The sequence below is a fragment of the Typopeltis vanoorti genome, chromosome 20 (assembly GCF_054136105.1).
Source record: "Typopeltis vanoorti isolate ZY-2024b chromosome 20, IOZ_Tvanoo_1.0, whole genome shotgun sequence".
Lineage (NCBI taxonomy): Eukaryota > Metazoa > Arthropoda > Arachnida > Uropygi > Thelyphonidae > Typopeltis > Typopeltis vanoorti.
In genome coordinates, this window is record NC_143568.1 from 26,548,310 (window position 1) to 26,565,397 (window position 17,088).

At 35.2% G+C, this 17,088-nt stretch overlaps 1 protein-coding gene across 1 annotated transcript in view; it reads right to left on the bottom strand.

Annotated features, from left to right (window-relative positions):
- The window catches only part of LOC150095293 (uncharacterized), a 590,931-nt gene that overhangs the window by 525,364 nt on the left and 48,479 nt on the right, over positions 1–17,088 (bottom strand). The window contains exons 5-6 of the mRNA XM_090410639.1: positions 11,187–11,237; positions 3,880–3,965 (exon numbers count right to left, since the gene is read on the bottom strand). Coding sequence (XP_090266765.1) covers positions 3,880–3,965; positions 11,187–11,237 — 137 coding nt within the window. The remainder of the gene's footprint in view (positions 1–3,879; positions 3,966–11,186; positions 11,238–17,088) is intronic.

The following is a 17,088-nucleotide window of genomic DNA, read 5'->3' on the forward strand; positions in this document are numbered from 1 at the left end:
GATGCGCCTTCTGAATTGAAGAGAGAAGTTGGGGCACCCACCTTGTACTGACCTTTGTCATGTGAAGCTTCTCGTGAATGTTATAAAAGATTGTTGTTATAGAAAAAAAAATTTCTTTGAGCTTCAGCCATCTGTCATTAAGCAGTTCCTCCTCAACAAAAGAAACATTTTCCTCAGTCACCACTTTCATAGGCCAACCATCACAAGGATCATCTTCAATGCTTCCTAGATGAAACTGTTTAGCCCATTCCTTCACAGTGGAATATGAAGGAGAAGCTTCCCCATAAACACCATCAAATCACTGTTTGATAGCATCAGGAGAAAGCCCTTCTTTGGTGAAAAACTTTCACCAAAGAAGTGTGGTACTCAATTTTTAACATTACAGTCATTTAACGTGCCATTAGTCAAACAAGCGCCTCCAACTGAATGACATAGCGAGTTGAAACTAGTACACTAACCTCCCCATAGATGGCATTTTAAAATTGGCATGAATTTTGTAAGTCAGGCTGGAAACTTTTGGAACCTACCTCGTATTTAGCATACAATATGAATATAAATATCTATAAGTATCCATAATTTAGATGAAATATAATAAAAATTTAAATTCGACAGTATAGCAATTAGAAGCTTTGTTAAATAAATATGCAAATTTACAAGCATTTCTATGCAGTAATTTGGAACTCCTCCTAAAAATATTTTGGGGAGAAGAAACTTCATGCTCTGACAAACTGGATTTCTTAAGACAAATGTAATCTTGATGTGTTGAAATTCCAATCTCAGCAGAACATTCAGTCTATCCAATTAAAAAGATTACATGAGCAAAGTATTTAGTAAACTGTGAATTTGTGGATTACGAAGTTTGGCTGATAGGTAGAAAAGAAAAACATGACAGAAACATATAACCTTTGAATCTATCCTTATAGGAAGAAATCTATGGACATTTTACATTCTTAGATATTTTGCCTCTGTATCGTCTCTATTATCTCCTCATCACCAAGAACCCATCAGTTTTATCCACAGAAGTTTTATCCAAAAAGCATATTTTAGTAGCTTACAAAATACACTACTGTCCAAAAGATAAGGTCAAACTACATTTTAACCTGTATATGAAAAGATTTTCAGGACTATAGCCAAATGTGGACATAAATTTATCTCCAGCATACTAATAAATTATATTACACAAAAAATGCATTATAAATTTTGTACAAATTAAATTGCAATACATTTTTGGCAAAAGTTACAAATTTCCTAATGATGTAGATAAGGAATTACGAGTGTTGTTTTAAAAGTTTGATAAAAAATAAGTTAAACACATTTTTTTGGAAAAAAATCACCTTTATTTCTCAACATAGTCTCCATTGAGGTTCTATGCATTTGGTCTAGCAAGTTTCCAATTTTTTCATTCCATCTAAAAAGTAGTAGGATTTGTCAAATTGTGCAAAATAGTTATTGACAGCCTTGATGATATCTTCATTCGAAGAAAATTTTTTTCCCACAGAGCCAAATTTTTAAGTTTGGGAACAAGAAGTCACACAGGGCCAAGTTCAGAGAATAAGGTGGATGTGGAACTAATCTGAACCACAATTCTTGCAATTTTGCCATTGTGATGGCTAATGTGTGGGACGGTGCATTGTACTGATGAAAGAGCACTTTTTTGTGTGCCAATCTTGGCCGTTTTTCCTTCAGTTCTTCTTTTAAACGATCCAACAATGACGCATAATAGACTCCTGTTATTGTCTTACCCTTTTCCAAATTATCTATCATGATAATTCTTTGGGAATCTCAAAAAACACTGGCCATCATCTTCCCAGCTGACAAAAGGTATCTTTGCTTTTTTCGGTGCTCTTTCACTGGGCATTGTCCACTGTTTAAACAGTGGACAATGGACTCAGGTGTGTAGTGGAGGATCCAAGTTTTGCCTTGGATCCACCACTACACATTTTGGACTCAGGTGTGTAGTGGTGGATCCAAGTTTTGCCTACAGTCACAAATTGATGCAAAAAATCCTGCAAATTGCGATTAAACACTGCGTTGAAATGTCTTTTCATATAAGTTTTTGATCGACAGTCGACAATCGCAATACCCATCGTGCACACAGGTTTTTCATGTGAAATTTTTCTTGCAGGATATTATACACCCGTTCAGTTGAGATGCCTACAATCTCAGCAACTTCATGCACTTTAACTCGACGGTCTTCCATAACGATACCATGGATTTTGTCAATCATTTCCTTCGTAGTGACCTCAGTCGGTCATCAGGAGCATGCTTCATTTTCAATGGACTTACGACCACATTTAAACCCATTTATCCAAAAATAAATAGTCTTTAATGCTGGTGCTGAGTCCCCATGAACTGCATCTAACTTGGCTTTGATCTGTGCGGTCATTCACTTCTTCAAATAAGTGTTTTATCATTGCACGAAACTCATTTCTCTCCATTGTTATGAAAAATGTGAACACGGTCATTTTAAATGTTTGCCAAACGGGAACTACAGTAAGCAGTAGTGCTTTCGTGTCAGATCAAGTGCTATCTAGAATCAGAGGAAAGACTAAAATGACTCATCTATAAAGAATAAATTAGCCCATTGGTGTCTTGTCTAATTTTTTATGGATACAACACCATTGAAAATGTACTCTACAATGAGCTGTGGATAAAGGGACACAGACTACAGGCCTTTGGGTGTATAGGCCTACTTGTCACAGAGGTCTTGTCAGAGCTTGTTGAGATATCTGTGTACCTGTGCTTGAATAGAGCTGACTTGCAAGCTGACCTGCTGTGGTACATCAATTACGTTTTGCTGTTATAACTGAAACTCTGTCTTAATGTTCTGTGATAGAGTGAGGGCAACCTCTTAGCAAAAGTCTGGAACACATTCCATTGGTTTGCCCAGATCCTGGATACAACGCTATGTGAGATTTCGCACTCTATGGCAATATCAGCAATTCCAGTCTTCAAGCTTTTCAATAATTCTTCTCCACATAACATCATCTAGATGATGTCTTTGAGATGTTAGAAGACATCCAAATTTGCAACTATATTCCTTCACAAAAAAGAGCTGATTCATTTACAGTTAGCTTAGTGCAGTCTTTTGCCTTTAATCCTGTCGAATGTTACCATGTAACCCCTTTGCACATGATTCAAAAATCTGAATGTGTACCTGCTTTCTACTAATGATCGTCCATTATGCAAATTGCCACAAGTTGATTTGTCTGAATTTGTGGTTGTAATCTTCAAAAATAGTGTTCATCCTTAGGCTTTGGACAAAAGTGTAGGATGCATGGGTTTATTATAATTCATTATAATGAACCCATGCATTATAACGGGTTTTCATTATAATTAGTGAATTAAAATTCATTGAACTTATAAGCTGATTACCATATTTTTACCCTTATAAGACACACCGTTATAGTGGATGCATCACATTTTTTACGTTGAATTTTTGGAAATAAAATATTCTTTGCCCTATAAGATGCACAAATTATGCATCAAATTTTTCATGTAAATATTAATTTTTTTTATTTAAATACATGTATTATCCATTTATTTTTCATGATATTTTCGTTTTTGCATGCATAAATCATTTCTCTGCATAAATTTAAAGCACCACAATGGTGATCCTGTAAAATCGATGATATTTCTATCTGTTGCCAATAGTTTTGCTCATTGAATAATCATTTTTGTAGATATGCAGCAACCCAATCTTCTTTGATCTATTATCCAAGTTTTTAATTCATTTTCAATTTCTGGCCATTTTGCATTAGGTTTTCTGCAGAGATGATCGTGTTTTTTAGAATTTACCTCTATTAATTGCTGCTCTTGTGTCCTTCAAGTTTGTACTACCATTTTTTATGTAGGTAGAGGCCCAAAATGCAGCTTTACTCCGTAACAGCCATACTTTTTGCATACTCAACACTATGCTTAAACACAATCATATAGCTATGTCTGTGCTTTGTGGAATCCATGGGCTATAAAAAAAATTTTTATGTGATAATGTATTAATTACTAATTAAATGCGTGACTTAATGACTGTGCAACTGTTATAAACATTCTATGTTTCTAATACCCTGCTTTGTCTTTGTGTTCTTTACTTAAAACTTTGCAAATCGTAAATGGTTGACTGCCTTAACTATCAATTGCCGACATCTTATTTATTCCTACTTTATCTTATATTCTCACGTTTTATAATCAAACAAATTTATTTTGACTGCGCCAGTTAGACTATATATATTGAATGAAAAATTATAAGATTTTAAACTAAAGACAAAGCAGATATTGCTTGTGTTCCCCCTTTATACTAATCCTTTTCTTAAATTAGTCGTAGCTTAATTATTGATCACATAAACTTCTATCTTATGCAGGTTTGAAATTGAGTCCAATGTGTTGTTCACAAGCCATTTAAATTAAATCAAAAAGGAATATTTACAGTTTAATTCACATTAACATATATATATACAATTACAATTCTTCCTAATTCAAACTTAATTCTAATTTTCTTCCTTTAAAGCTAGATCACAATCTAGAATATCCTGCTGGTCATATATATATATATATATATATATATATATATATATATATGTTACCGGCAAAGCTTGAAATTAGTCACTGTATAGAGAATGCCTAGGCATTCTATACAATGCCGAAAGTGAGACGTCAAAGTATGAAACGTTTAGATTTTCACACATTTCCTAGGCATTCTATAGAATGCCAAAAAGCAATTCGGTGAAGTATAAAATACTCCCAGCAGTGACGTTTAATGTCACAAGGCAAGTCACGTAGGTTAGGTTGGTTAAGTGTAAAGTTTTGAAATTTGATAAGCAAAGATGGAAGGTAGAGTACACAGGCGATAGAAAAATCTTGGAAGAAGGAGAGGAGGTGAGATGTCTGGGAGCGATTATGGTAAGGGCCTGAAATTTTGGGGATATTGCTAAAATTGTTAGAACAGCACAGCGAATAATGGGAATGATGCAGAGGACACAGACTTGTAGAAATAAGTTAAAGTTATGGCTCCATTGTATAAGGCTTTGATCAGGTTTTACCGACTTGGAACTGCTGAAGGAATTTTAAACCAACTCTACACCAGATCACAATTCACTTTATGTCCCAAGGACTTACTGAGAGTTGGAGACGTTCCTGACCACGAAATAGCTCTCCGGTCAGTTGCTTCCGCTCAGTCCATGGGTAGCAGCCAAGGGTTCGTGATGTGTACTTGCAAGACCAAGTGTCAAAATTTGAATTGCACTTAACTGCCTTTTTCATACAAAAGTGCTTTTGTATGAAAAAGGCAGTTAAGTGCAATTCAAAATGCATTCCAGTCTACCTTGTAGCAACAAGTGGTTCAGTACTGGCCTTTTTCTCTTTCTGTAGAAAAATCCCATATCTTACTTTTTGTACTTCTTACATTTTCACATGCATCTTTTCAATAAAAGCCTTTTTTCAGACCAAAAATTCATCTACTATCTAGAAGCATTCACAGAGATCTGTAGCAAGAGATTTTTATCCATAATCTGTTGGTTACAGTGTTAATAATGAACTATCTAGTTTGCCAACCAACAGGATATAGTGTCATGAAAAATACATCGCTACAAATCTTGCTGACTCTGACAGGCCAGCTGAAATTTTCAGAAGTGCATTAACTGTGGAAATTACCAAAGAGCCTTCAGTGCAATTTTACTGCCAGTTCATGCATGCTAATTGCATGGAGATTGAGAAATCAGCAATAAAACTCCTGACCTAATGACCAACCTTAGCCATCCATTTTCTTTTGTCTACTGTACTTCTCCATTAAATATTTACTAAATCTTGGTCAGCAGATGGATAATCTAGAGCAGCACCCTTTACACAAGAAAGTATCACCAAGCACATTATGCTTGGTGATACTTTCTTGCTACTCATCTCCACTTCCCCAGTTACTCTGACTCCTTTTGCCCAAACGTGGGGTTGGTTTGTGCATATGTTCACTCTGATATACCAAGTCAAAGAGTGCCCAACCTGGAATCTCCTGATTTTGATCTTCGTTGGCTGAAAATCTCTATATCCCATTCTATCAAATTAATTTGCTGCCTTTCCTTAAAATTCGATATTCTTCACTCCAACTTTCCTAAGTTGGTCATTTTCCTTGGACTTCAATGTTCATAACATCAGCTGGCTCTCCTATTCGAATTGCACAGATCAAGTAGGTAGAGCAGCTGAGTCATCAGCAACAGACTTACACAAATAGTGCACATGCCTATTAGAACAGCAGAAAACCTCAACCACTCTCCAAATACCTTGGACCTCTTTCTCACTAGCGACCCATCCAAGCATAGTGAATGCAGCTTTCTCCCAAAATAGTTCAGACCATAATATCATGCTGATCTCTACTGCCATTAAATAACACGAACAGAATCACTCACATCCACATATTGTATGGCACTACAATAAAGCTAAGTGGGCTATGCAACTACTATGCTACATTTTGTTGGATGGATTATTGCCTCTGGCCATCTGACCCAACCCTATGTGCTGAAAGTATCACTGAAATAATTCTTATTAGCATGAAAACATTTATTCCCTCATTCCATCCAGAGTTCTCATTCCCTATCTAAGCCTTGGTTCTCCTACAGGTATGCCAAAACTGTACAAGAAAAGAATCGAGAATACTATAACTGGCTTGAATCCAAAACTCTATCCACCTACAGCATATACAAAAGCCAGGAAGTTGAAAATAAACTATCAGCACTTAAAAAACTGACTTTGAGAGAGCTAAAAACAAATTTCTAATGGCTCGTGTTGCATCATCATCCACTGAAAACACAAATCTCCTGGCTTTCTACTTCTTCTCCAATTCTCATACTACTGATTTTGTAGATGTTTCCCCAATCTTCCCAAACACTCTACACTCAATATCCAGTGTGTCTTTTCACCAAAAAGAGATAAGGAGAAATTTGCTCAAACTGGATAACAAAGTCTCATGGTCATGATGGCATTCTCCCAATTGTCCTAAAGGTCTGTGCTCCAGAGCTGACTCCCATTCTGTATCATCTTTTTTACACTCTCCTAATTTACTGGTATCGATCTTGCAGTTTGAAAATTAGCCCATGTTCAACCTATCCTTAAAAAAGGACAACAAATATATGTACTCAAACTGCAATTTCTCTAGCTCCAGTTCTTTCCAACGTAATGGAAAGTGCTATCAACACTGAACTGCTATATACTCAGTTAATAAATGACCGCCAGTATGGTTTCCATCACTGTCAGTCACCAGATGATTTACTCATTTATGCCACTCATATCTGAACAAATACCATGGAAAAGTTTGGCAAGTCCCAAGTGGTTACCTTTGATATCTCTAAGGATTTTCACCAGGTGTAACACAAAGACATGGTAAATAAACCCCTATCATTTGGTCCATCCCCTGATTTCTGCAGTTGGATTGCCAGCTTTCTGACTGGATGCTCACTTCAGGTGATGGTGGATGATTCCATATCTTCTAAGTATACTACCAAAGCAGGGCTCCTACAAGGCTCTGTTCTGTCACCTACCCTATTTTGTCTATATATATATATAAATTATCTAATCCAGCAGATTAGCAACCCAGTATATAGTTTTTCTGAATACACTGCATTCCTCCCTTTCATTTGACAAACCCGGCAATGTACATATTGTCACAATCTCCAGAGCCTTAACCACTAACACCTTAAACATAGATCTCCAACCATTCATCAGTGGGGTTTGGATAATGTTGTCAATTTCAATGCAAGAAAAACGCAACTATGTCTTATTTCATACAAAAAATGAACAAAAAAGAAGAACCCTTCACCCCAAGCCTTACTTCTGACAACATCCAAATCCCCATGCATGATGAGATTTATCTTCTTGGGATAACACATATTACAAATAGTGCCCCCATGTAAATCCCCTCTGCTTCCAAAAAAAATTAGGTTTTCTTTGGCACTACTTTAAATCCAAACAACTTATAACTTTATACAAATTACAAATCCATCCAATCATTGAATATTGCTCTGGGATGATGGGATGATGCCCCTAAGAACTCCCTAAAGATACTGGACTTTGTGCAGAAAAAGGCAATCACACTCTTCGATGACCCCCCCCTCACTTCACTCAACTTCACACAGATGCTCAGTTTCAGCTGCTGGCATCTTCAACAAATACTTTTATGGCCACTGTTCATCAGAATTAGCATCAGTAATATCCCAAGCTCTATCAAATCAGTTCAAATGCATGCAGCAACTAATCAACACTCTTTCACAGTGCAACTCCCAACTCACAGAACAAATTTCTCTTCCCCTTTGTTCATCCCATCCACTATAGCCCTCTGCAACAGTTTGCTATCTTATGTATTTCCCAAGGAATACAATCCACACCTCTTTGAGATAAAGGTGAATAAGTTCCTCCTTACCATCCATGGTACTAGTATACTATAGGTTGACCAACCTCTTGTGGATTGTTCCCCATGTAAACCTCAAATGTGTATATATGTTCAAATAATAAAATATGGCCTATGAATATTAGCTGGAATTTCTAATTGCTAACAAAATTAATATAATTTTTTAATCATATTACAAAAATGCTAACTGCTTAGTAAAATTTCATTCTGTTATATCTTTCAATATTCTCGACTCACTCTTTCATCCAAATTAAATGTGTAAACTCAGGAACCAATACTTTTAAGCTTTTAAATGCAGCAACTTAAAAAGGGCAATTTAATAAGCTTAACAAACCAACTTAAAACATTTAGCTGTGATAGCTTCTAGTGACTATAATCACATAGCTGCGGAAAAAATTATCAATACAAAGTATTCAGCCAACAATTAATAAGAAATGGCTAGTTGTAATAAAATTCACTTATAAACTTTCATTTTTCACAAGCTTGTTTTTTTTATCTTCTTTTGGTCAAAATGAATCAGTCAAATTTATTTTACCTCAACAGAGAAGCAAACCTAGAAATTCAAGTCGACTTAATATCATGAAATATTTTTATATGATAATATAAGAAATATTAAAGAAAACATTATTTAATATTTTATATATTAGTTCTTTCTGCATAAGAAATTCACATGACTTGATTGTATTAAATTTATACAATAATAGTCCCTTTTCTATGGTATTATCAACTTCTATATTACTTTACAATGCTATAGTACTGTTCTTTCTTCTTACCTATCTATGCAAAATTGCATTTTTTTAATATTTTATAAAGATATATAACTTCTCCTTAGAGAAAGATCGACTTGTCAGCCATTTTCATTATGAAAGGCCTGTCAGAGAATAAGAATTTGATTACTGTATACTAAGATGCACATGCACAATAGTCCATATAAGTTATACAGAGTCCAATTTTAAGATGGTTTTCAATATGCATACAGAGAAAGGAAGCACAAAAGTTATAATCATAATTCTTTTTTACTACTTTATCAATTAATGGAAAACAACAAATAAGTATAATAAATTATTATTTTTGTAAGTAATTTTATAATGAAATTACAAACAAAATGTATGTCACTAATAGTTACTATGCAACTGGGACTTTTCTTATGTCACCAATGAGAAATTTAATTATGTAAAATCGTACAGCACAAATTGATGAAATTTTCACTTAGGAAACTAAAGATATAGTTTGAGAGGGGGAAGAGTTGGAAAGGTCAGCTATTAAGACAGTTGGAGAAAGTGCAAATTACAGAGTGTGGTATATAGAGAAATCTGATATGATCAGACATATATCAGTTATGAGAGGAGCCTACCAGGTACATAGGAAAGGAATTTTTCAAAAGGTGGAAGGAATAAGAGTGAGAGTCCATGGAAACAGCATAAACATACTGGCCACTGAATTAGAAACCTTTATGCAGATGTATATAAACATCACTTATGCAGTGTATATGCAAAATACTTGGTCATGCACATCACCACATGTTCTAGGCAACTATTTAAGAATGCTGCTAGTCAGTAATCATCATTAGTGCTGACCATAATGGGAAAAACAAGATCCTTCAGAGTTTGATCAAGGACTTATTGTGGGTGTGCATCTGGCTGGAGCCACTATTTTGAAAACAGCAGAACTGACTGGTTTCTCAAAAGGTGAGATATCCAAGGTGTTTAATCAGAGGAAAAATAACCTATATTGCTTGTCTAAAAGGTGTAACTGTGGTCCTAAGAAAGTCTATCAGGAATGAGATCACCATCATCTGAGAAGATGATGGTGATCTGATTGTACAGACGAACAGTATATGGCTAGCAACTGACCAAAGCATTTAATGAAGGCTGTTCCTGACCTATATTTCACCGAACTATGTGCAGGGAATTGAAGCAGAATGATATTGGTAGTCACATGCCTATACAAAAACCACCAATTTCTGTAAAGTTTCTAATTCAGAGGCCGGTATGCTTTGGAGTGTGGATTAGGTTTTATGCATGTAAAATGGTGATTAATTGGAATGCCAATGAAAATAAAAAGTGCAATGACTGTGGGTAATTTTAAACTCCACACAGGCTTGTTATAATAATAATAATAAAATTATTATTATTATTCAGGCCTCCATGGAGTCAAAACACTCATCGTGGGAGGTCCTTCCTAAGAAACACAAAGTCTATCAAGACAATTCGAGAGGAGGTCCCCACCTGCCAAAAAACATAAAGTCTATCATACCACTCCTTAAACTCATTGACCGTTCTCGCTCTCACCACTCCATCAGGCAATGCATTCCATGATTCAACCACCCTCCATGCAAAGAAACCACTCCTCACCCTCTTGCAAATAGTTTCCTTTCATAACTTCCAGGGATGGCCTCTTGTCATCACTCCTTGCCACTGTTCAACCAAGTGAAAGAACTCCCCTGTAACCACCTCTCAACAGTTTAAAAGTCTCAATCACATCACCTCTCCTTCTTCTATCCACCAAACTCTGCAGTCCACATTCCTTCAGCCGATCCTCATAACTAACATGGTACAGTCCTGAAACCATCTTTGTTATCTGCCTTTGTACCCTTTCCAGAGTTAATTTATCCCCTTCAAATCCTGGGGACTAATAATAATAATAACAATAAAATGTAGTTCAATGTTTGTACATCTGGTATATAAAACAAATTATACTAATTATCATTCCTTTCAGTACTGGTGAAATGTTTTTCAAACCATATCTAATTTCAAATTTAACTACTTTTAAATATATGAAAATTTAACATAAAATATACTTGCATCCAGTACTGTTCAGCTAAAGACGTGTGCTCACCAAAACCCCCATCCTGTAAGATAATAAAAATATTAATTAAAGCTCCAATAATTTCAAATAGAAATTTCAAAGAAATCAGTTATGTTTTAGCTAAAATTCTAGTTTGTTTTTTTTATTTTATTTTCAAAGAAAGAAACTACCAACCACGAAAGATTGTCAACCTACAGCACAATAGCACTGTAGGTAGGCTAAGAGTTAGATGATCTACAAACTCTGTTCTAGAATGCAAAATCTTATATAAATTTAAATTTTTGTATAAGAATATATTTTCTCTTTACTTGATGCATACATTGCCAAAGTAATTCTCTTTACTTGAAGCATACAAAGAGTTAATGTTACTGTTAATGAAAGTTACTCACTTTCCAATCAACAAGCTCCAGGTTTGAATCTTGTCACAGACATGGATGTTTGTGAATGTCTTTAGGTGGGAGATGAATTTCATTGCTCAGTGTGAGACCACTACCACCCCACTTATTGAAGACTGTAGTGGCTTGAAAAATTCAATGTTTGGTTTTCAGAGCAGGGGATCTGGACTATGCAAAAAATAAATAAAAAATACCAATAAAAAAAGAAAACAATAAAAAAAAATTCCTTAGTTCCCTTGCAGTACTGATGAACAGTGATGTAGCTAGGTTCTTCTTATATACATTTGAGTACTCCAGGTGATGACACTATAAAGATTGAAATGTAATTATTTATATTAAATTAAAGTTATTACCCTAATATGGTAAAAGTCTCCATAACTTTATCATAGTGAATGCTGATCACCATGTATCAACAAAATAAAGGAAAATCTTGCCATCTTACTTTGCATTTTTTTTTGTATGTGAATCCCACTCACAGAAGGTTGTAAGTTTATGGTACAACAGAATTAGTACTGTGGTGGGCTAAGGATCAGAAAATCCAGAAACTCTGATCTAGAGATCAAATGCGGAACTTTTTTCTGAGGCCTTCAATAAGCTAAGTGACAAAAATCTACCACCTAAAAACTCTCACAAATATCCATGGCCTTGTCCATATATCCACATCCATGGTGGCCACTCAGCCACTACGTGTAATTTCAAATAGCACTTTACAAATAATTATTAACTATGAAATGACTTACATGAAAGTTTTTAATTTGCATAAAATTTTTGCTCTAGTATCCAGAACACCTTCACAGTATGACTCTTAAATTAAAAAAAAAAAAAGTAGAAAAAATAACAAGACTCAAAACAATGAAAACATGTGGGCTACTCATAAATGATAAAGTAGCATGTTGGTCTAAAAACCACTAAGATCCTAACTGTATAAACAAGAGATAAATTATTAATTAAAAAACAACAACAACTAAACTATGGCCTATGGAATGTATGGAGAACTATTTCCCATAAGAGCCATAACCTCAAATCATCATTTCTGTTCAGACTTGAATGTTGAAGCAAGGCTTTACAACTTTCTTTATATAAACATTTTGTGAAATAATTACAACAGGGAATTTACTTATAATTAATATGGACATCATGATAAATAGCCACTTATCTACCAGTCCAGCCAAAGTTTTATTATCCATACTAGCTCAGAAAGGTGAAAGGACATAAAGGCCAACAAATCAAAACAATGTGACTATTCCATCAGAAACACTTTAATATAAGGAATGGTAACCAGGTGGATCATTCTTAAGCAGCAGGTGATAAGGAAACCCTATAGCTATTAATGATTAATGCCACTGTTGATATAAGATTCACTGAAGCCATTAGCAAGGAAGACAGACTTAATATATTTCTTGAGTAAGCAGTGCTTGGAAAGCACAAAGAGTGAGCTTGCTGTACCAGAGTATTAATGGTATACCACACTTTTGACAAGGCTGATGACAAAGAGCATGAATGAGCATGAAAGTGAAGGCTACCATCTGGCTGATGAAAAAGTGTCTAAAAAGGCAATCCAATAATCATTTCATTCAAGAGTGAATTGGATGCAATATTCAACCTCTGTTAATCTTCATGACAAAATCTTGAAGTTCTGTTAGGGAACTCTGCTAAACTGCAAGGATTATTATTATTATGTAACACCTCTAAGGAGTCCAAAGACTCATCAAGGGAGGTCACCTACTCTGCAACACTCCATCTCCACCACTTATTTCACCAACCGCAAATATCTTCATCATCTATACTAACTCCATCTACCACCGATCACCACCACGACTAGTATTTTCACAGACAATCACCAACATCCATGCCCATGGCAGGATTCAAACCCGCAGCCTTTTGGTTGGAGAGAGGATATGCTAACCACTCGGACAACAGGCCAGCAATCTTTCCAGGATGCCATCCTTCTCACAGCATATCTTTTACAAGAAAGACATTAGAAGAACCTAACAGTTTACATACTAACAAGTTCTGGTCCGGATAGTATTCAATCCATGCCTAAAATTTGTCTATCAGAGTTAACACCTACACAAGCTGCCATGCTGGTCTGGCATTCTGCTCTAGCCTATATTCAACACAACCCCCCAAAGGGGGGGGATGTCCAACTACTACCCATTCCTCCTACCTTAATTTTCTTTGAAACAATGGAGAAGACAGTCAATAGCCAGCTTTTTCATTATCTGGAGGCCAACCAATTAATTAGTGATCATCAATATGGATTCTGCTGCTCTCTTTCAAAACAAGATCTACCTACCATCGCCACTTACCTTTGGACACCACAGAAATGTTTGGAGCAACTCATGTAGTCAATTTTGACATTCCTAAGGTGTGGCATAAAGACGTATTGAAAGCTATCATCTTACATTAATAATATTCTCTCGCTAACCTTAAATCATACCCACAGTTTTACTGGTACATTCCATTCCACTTCTTCAGTAATCTAGAACTTCATTTCCCCTTATTTTTGATAACACTTGGATCTCCAGTTAAGATCAAATTTCTCTTCTTGGGCTAACTTACACATCAATCTTTCCTAGCAAATATCACATCAATAGTCTCTCTCTCGCTCTCTCTCAATCTCCAAAAACTTGGTGTCCTCTTCTGTTGAAAAATTTTTCACTTGGATATTTATTAAAGATACCAAGAAATTATATTCTCGTTTAATCCTTTACCAAGTGTAAACAAACAATCACATACAATTATGTTTGCTTACACTTGGACACAGGATTAAACAAGAATTTAATTTCTTGGTAGCTTTAATCTGGTGTCCTCTTCTGTTCAAAGCACTATTTCTCACTTGTACAACTTCTAACACTATGTGAATCATGGATTCATCCTACTCTTACAACGCTGTTCATATGTTCAGGATGGTGCATCAAAACCTCCCTAAAAAATTCATTTTACTATCCAATAGGGCAAAAATTTCCATAGGGCAGACATGTTCATAGATTTTTTTTTTTTTTTTTTTTTCAGAAATACTTTACTCACAGAAGCCAATACAGTATTTCATTCATTCAACATGGACCATAATAAAAAAGATACTGGAGAAATCAAGAGCAAAAAAATTGCAATTCATGATGTATAATCTGAATGATGTTACAATAATTCAGGATGGCATACAAAATCATAATCTCTCTGGTGGAAAATTTCGTTTTGCTTGACAATGGCATACATTATACCCAGAAAGCAATACTAGAAAGAGTGTGTGTGTGTGTATATGGTATTTTGGCTTCTATTTGTGCCCCTGAAGGATAATATTAATATGTTTGATTATATGATGGAGGATGCAGAAGAAGATTTGGATGATCATATTGATTATGCTGAGAGGATTTAGTTAGAAGATGGCATGGTAAAGGCAGGAGGAGGCCAGAAGACTTCAGATTTATACTGAGCACTTCGAATGTATACAATCCTGTGATTAGTGTGAACATTGGACCAATAATTCAGTTGAAGGTTGGCACAGTAAATTCAAAAACAGAAATTCAGGGGAAGATTACTAAAAGATGAGCAGCAAAAGAATGAACAAGTGATTAATCAATTTCTTGGTATGTCCACTACTTCATGATGGTACATGCAAATCCAGTTACACATTGCTGAAACAGTTTACATATATCATGACTGACCCAAATATCATAGACCATGTTTCATGGACCAAATGTCTGTATGGTAAAAAGTAGGCTTTCTTAACCATCATTTTTAAGATAAGGTAGTTAGTGTTATAACCTAAATGTATATTTTTGTGTGTAAAGTAGATGTATTCTACTGGTAATTTACCTGAAGAACACATTAACTCAAATTTCTGGGAGGAAAATTCCTGTCAGCTCCATATGACACATTTAATTCACCTTCCATTGAAAAGCCCTACTGAAGATGCTTCACATTATAGACAGGATAGAACCCAGGCCTTTCCAATGAAAGGGATTCAATGAATACAACCGAGACATGGAGGATTTGTTTATACTCTCTATATGTATTTTTGTGAGAAATGTTCCCTCAAAACAGTCATTCCTCTGTTTATTGCTAAGCCTGTAAAAAACATGCTAATCACAACATTAACAGCCCAATGGAGTAAAACCAGGTTTAAAATAGTTTGGTATCTTTAACATATATATATATATACTTCAATATAATTATCCTTCAATTATCTGACCCTTCAATTATCAGAACTTGCTGTTCTAATTGAAGGGTTGGATAAAAAGTAGATTACTATATATAGAAAATATATGACTTCTGAATTGATTTAACCTCAGTGTTTTCTTTGGTCTGGTTTCCACTGATAAAATCTGAATAAAGGTTGAAATCGATTTGGTAATGAACCTTCCCACAATGTTTTTGCATTATGCGAAGGATCATTTTTGAGTCATTTTTTAATCCTATTAAAATCTTTCTCTCTCTCTCTCTCTCTGGTGTTCACCAAGTTCAATGTGAATGCGTCTGCTCGTACTTTGGACAAATGGGACATTCTGTTGAAAAACAACTACAAGAACACCAATCTTATATTAACAACAATAAACCTGAAAAATCTGGCTTGCTAAGCATGGAGTGGACACTGACCATAATATCCTATGGTCTAATACTCATCTTTTACATGGATGCAGGTTTAGGTTTAAACAGATAGAAGGAACTTCTATGGGCTCCACACACCATTGGAAAACTTCTCAGCAAAAAATTTTGAGGAAACTGCTCTCAGTACTACTACAACATCACTCCCCCCCCCCACCATCACCACACACACACACACACACACACACACACACACACACACACACACACACACACACACACACACACACACATAATCCTAAAATTTGGCTTTAGGGTTTAAAGTGGTGGTGGGGGTAGAGGTAATAATAAAGCAGGAGTAGTAATAAACAATCAGATGCCTTCCTAACACAAAAACTCTCCTATAAAATTTACAACTGAACTAGAAAGATACTAATGCCAACCTTTACTTAACATCTTGGTCAGACATAACCCATCTGGTTCCATATCCTTTATCAACTTTAACTTTATCAAATAAGCACCTACCTATATAGATTAACTTCTGATGCTGATCATATTCAGTTCACTGTCCACAAGAATCAATCTTCTTGCTGAATAATAACAAAATAAAAGTATATTTGTAGAAAATGGCTCTAAATCAGAAGCTACCAAAAAAAAAAAAAAAAAATCTTGTTCCTTTTCCATTTCCAAAATGACTATAAAAACCATATAGCCATTCCTTACAATAAAAAGAACTTCAGAAAAAAATGACTGAAGCTGCACAGAAATATAATCTTGACACTACATTCAAAACTGTAAAAGAGAGAGGGGGGGAGGAAGAGAGAGAGAGATTCCCTTATTCAGTCTGGGTAATGGCCCCTTGCCTTTAATGCATAGCATCATACATCTCCTAAAGGAGATGGGCTTTGCATTAAGGGTAAATATTAAGAATAGTGATCAGAGCTTATTCCACCT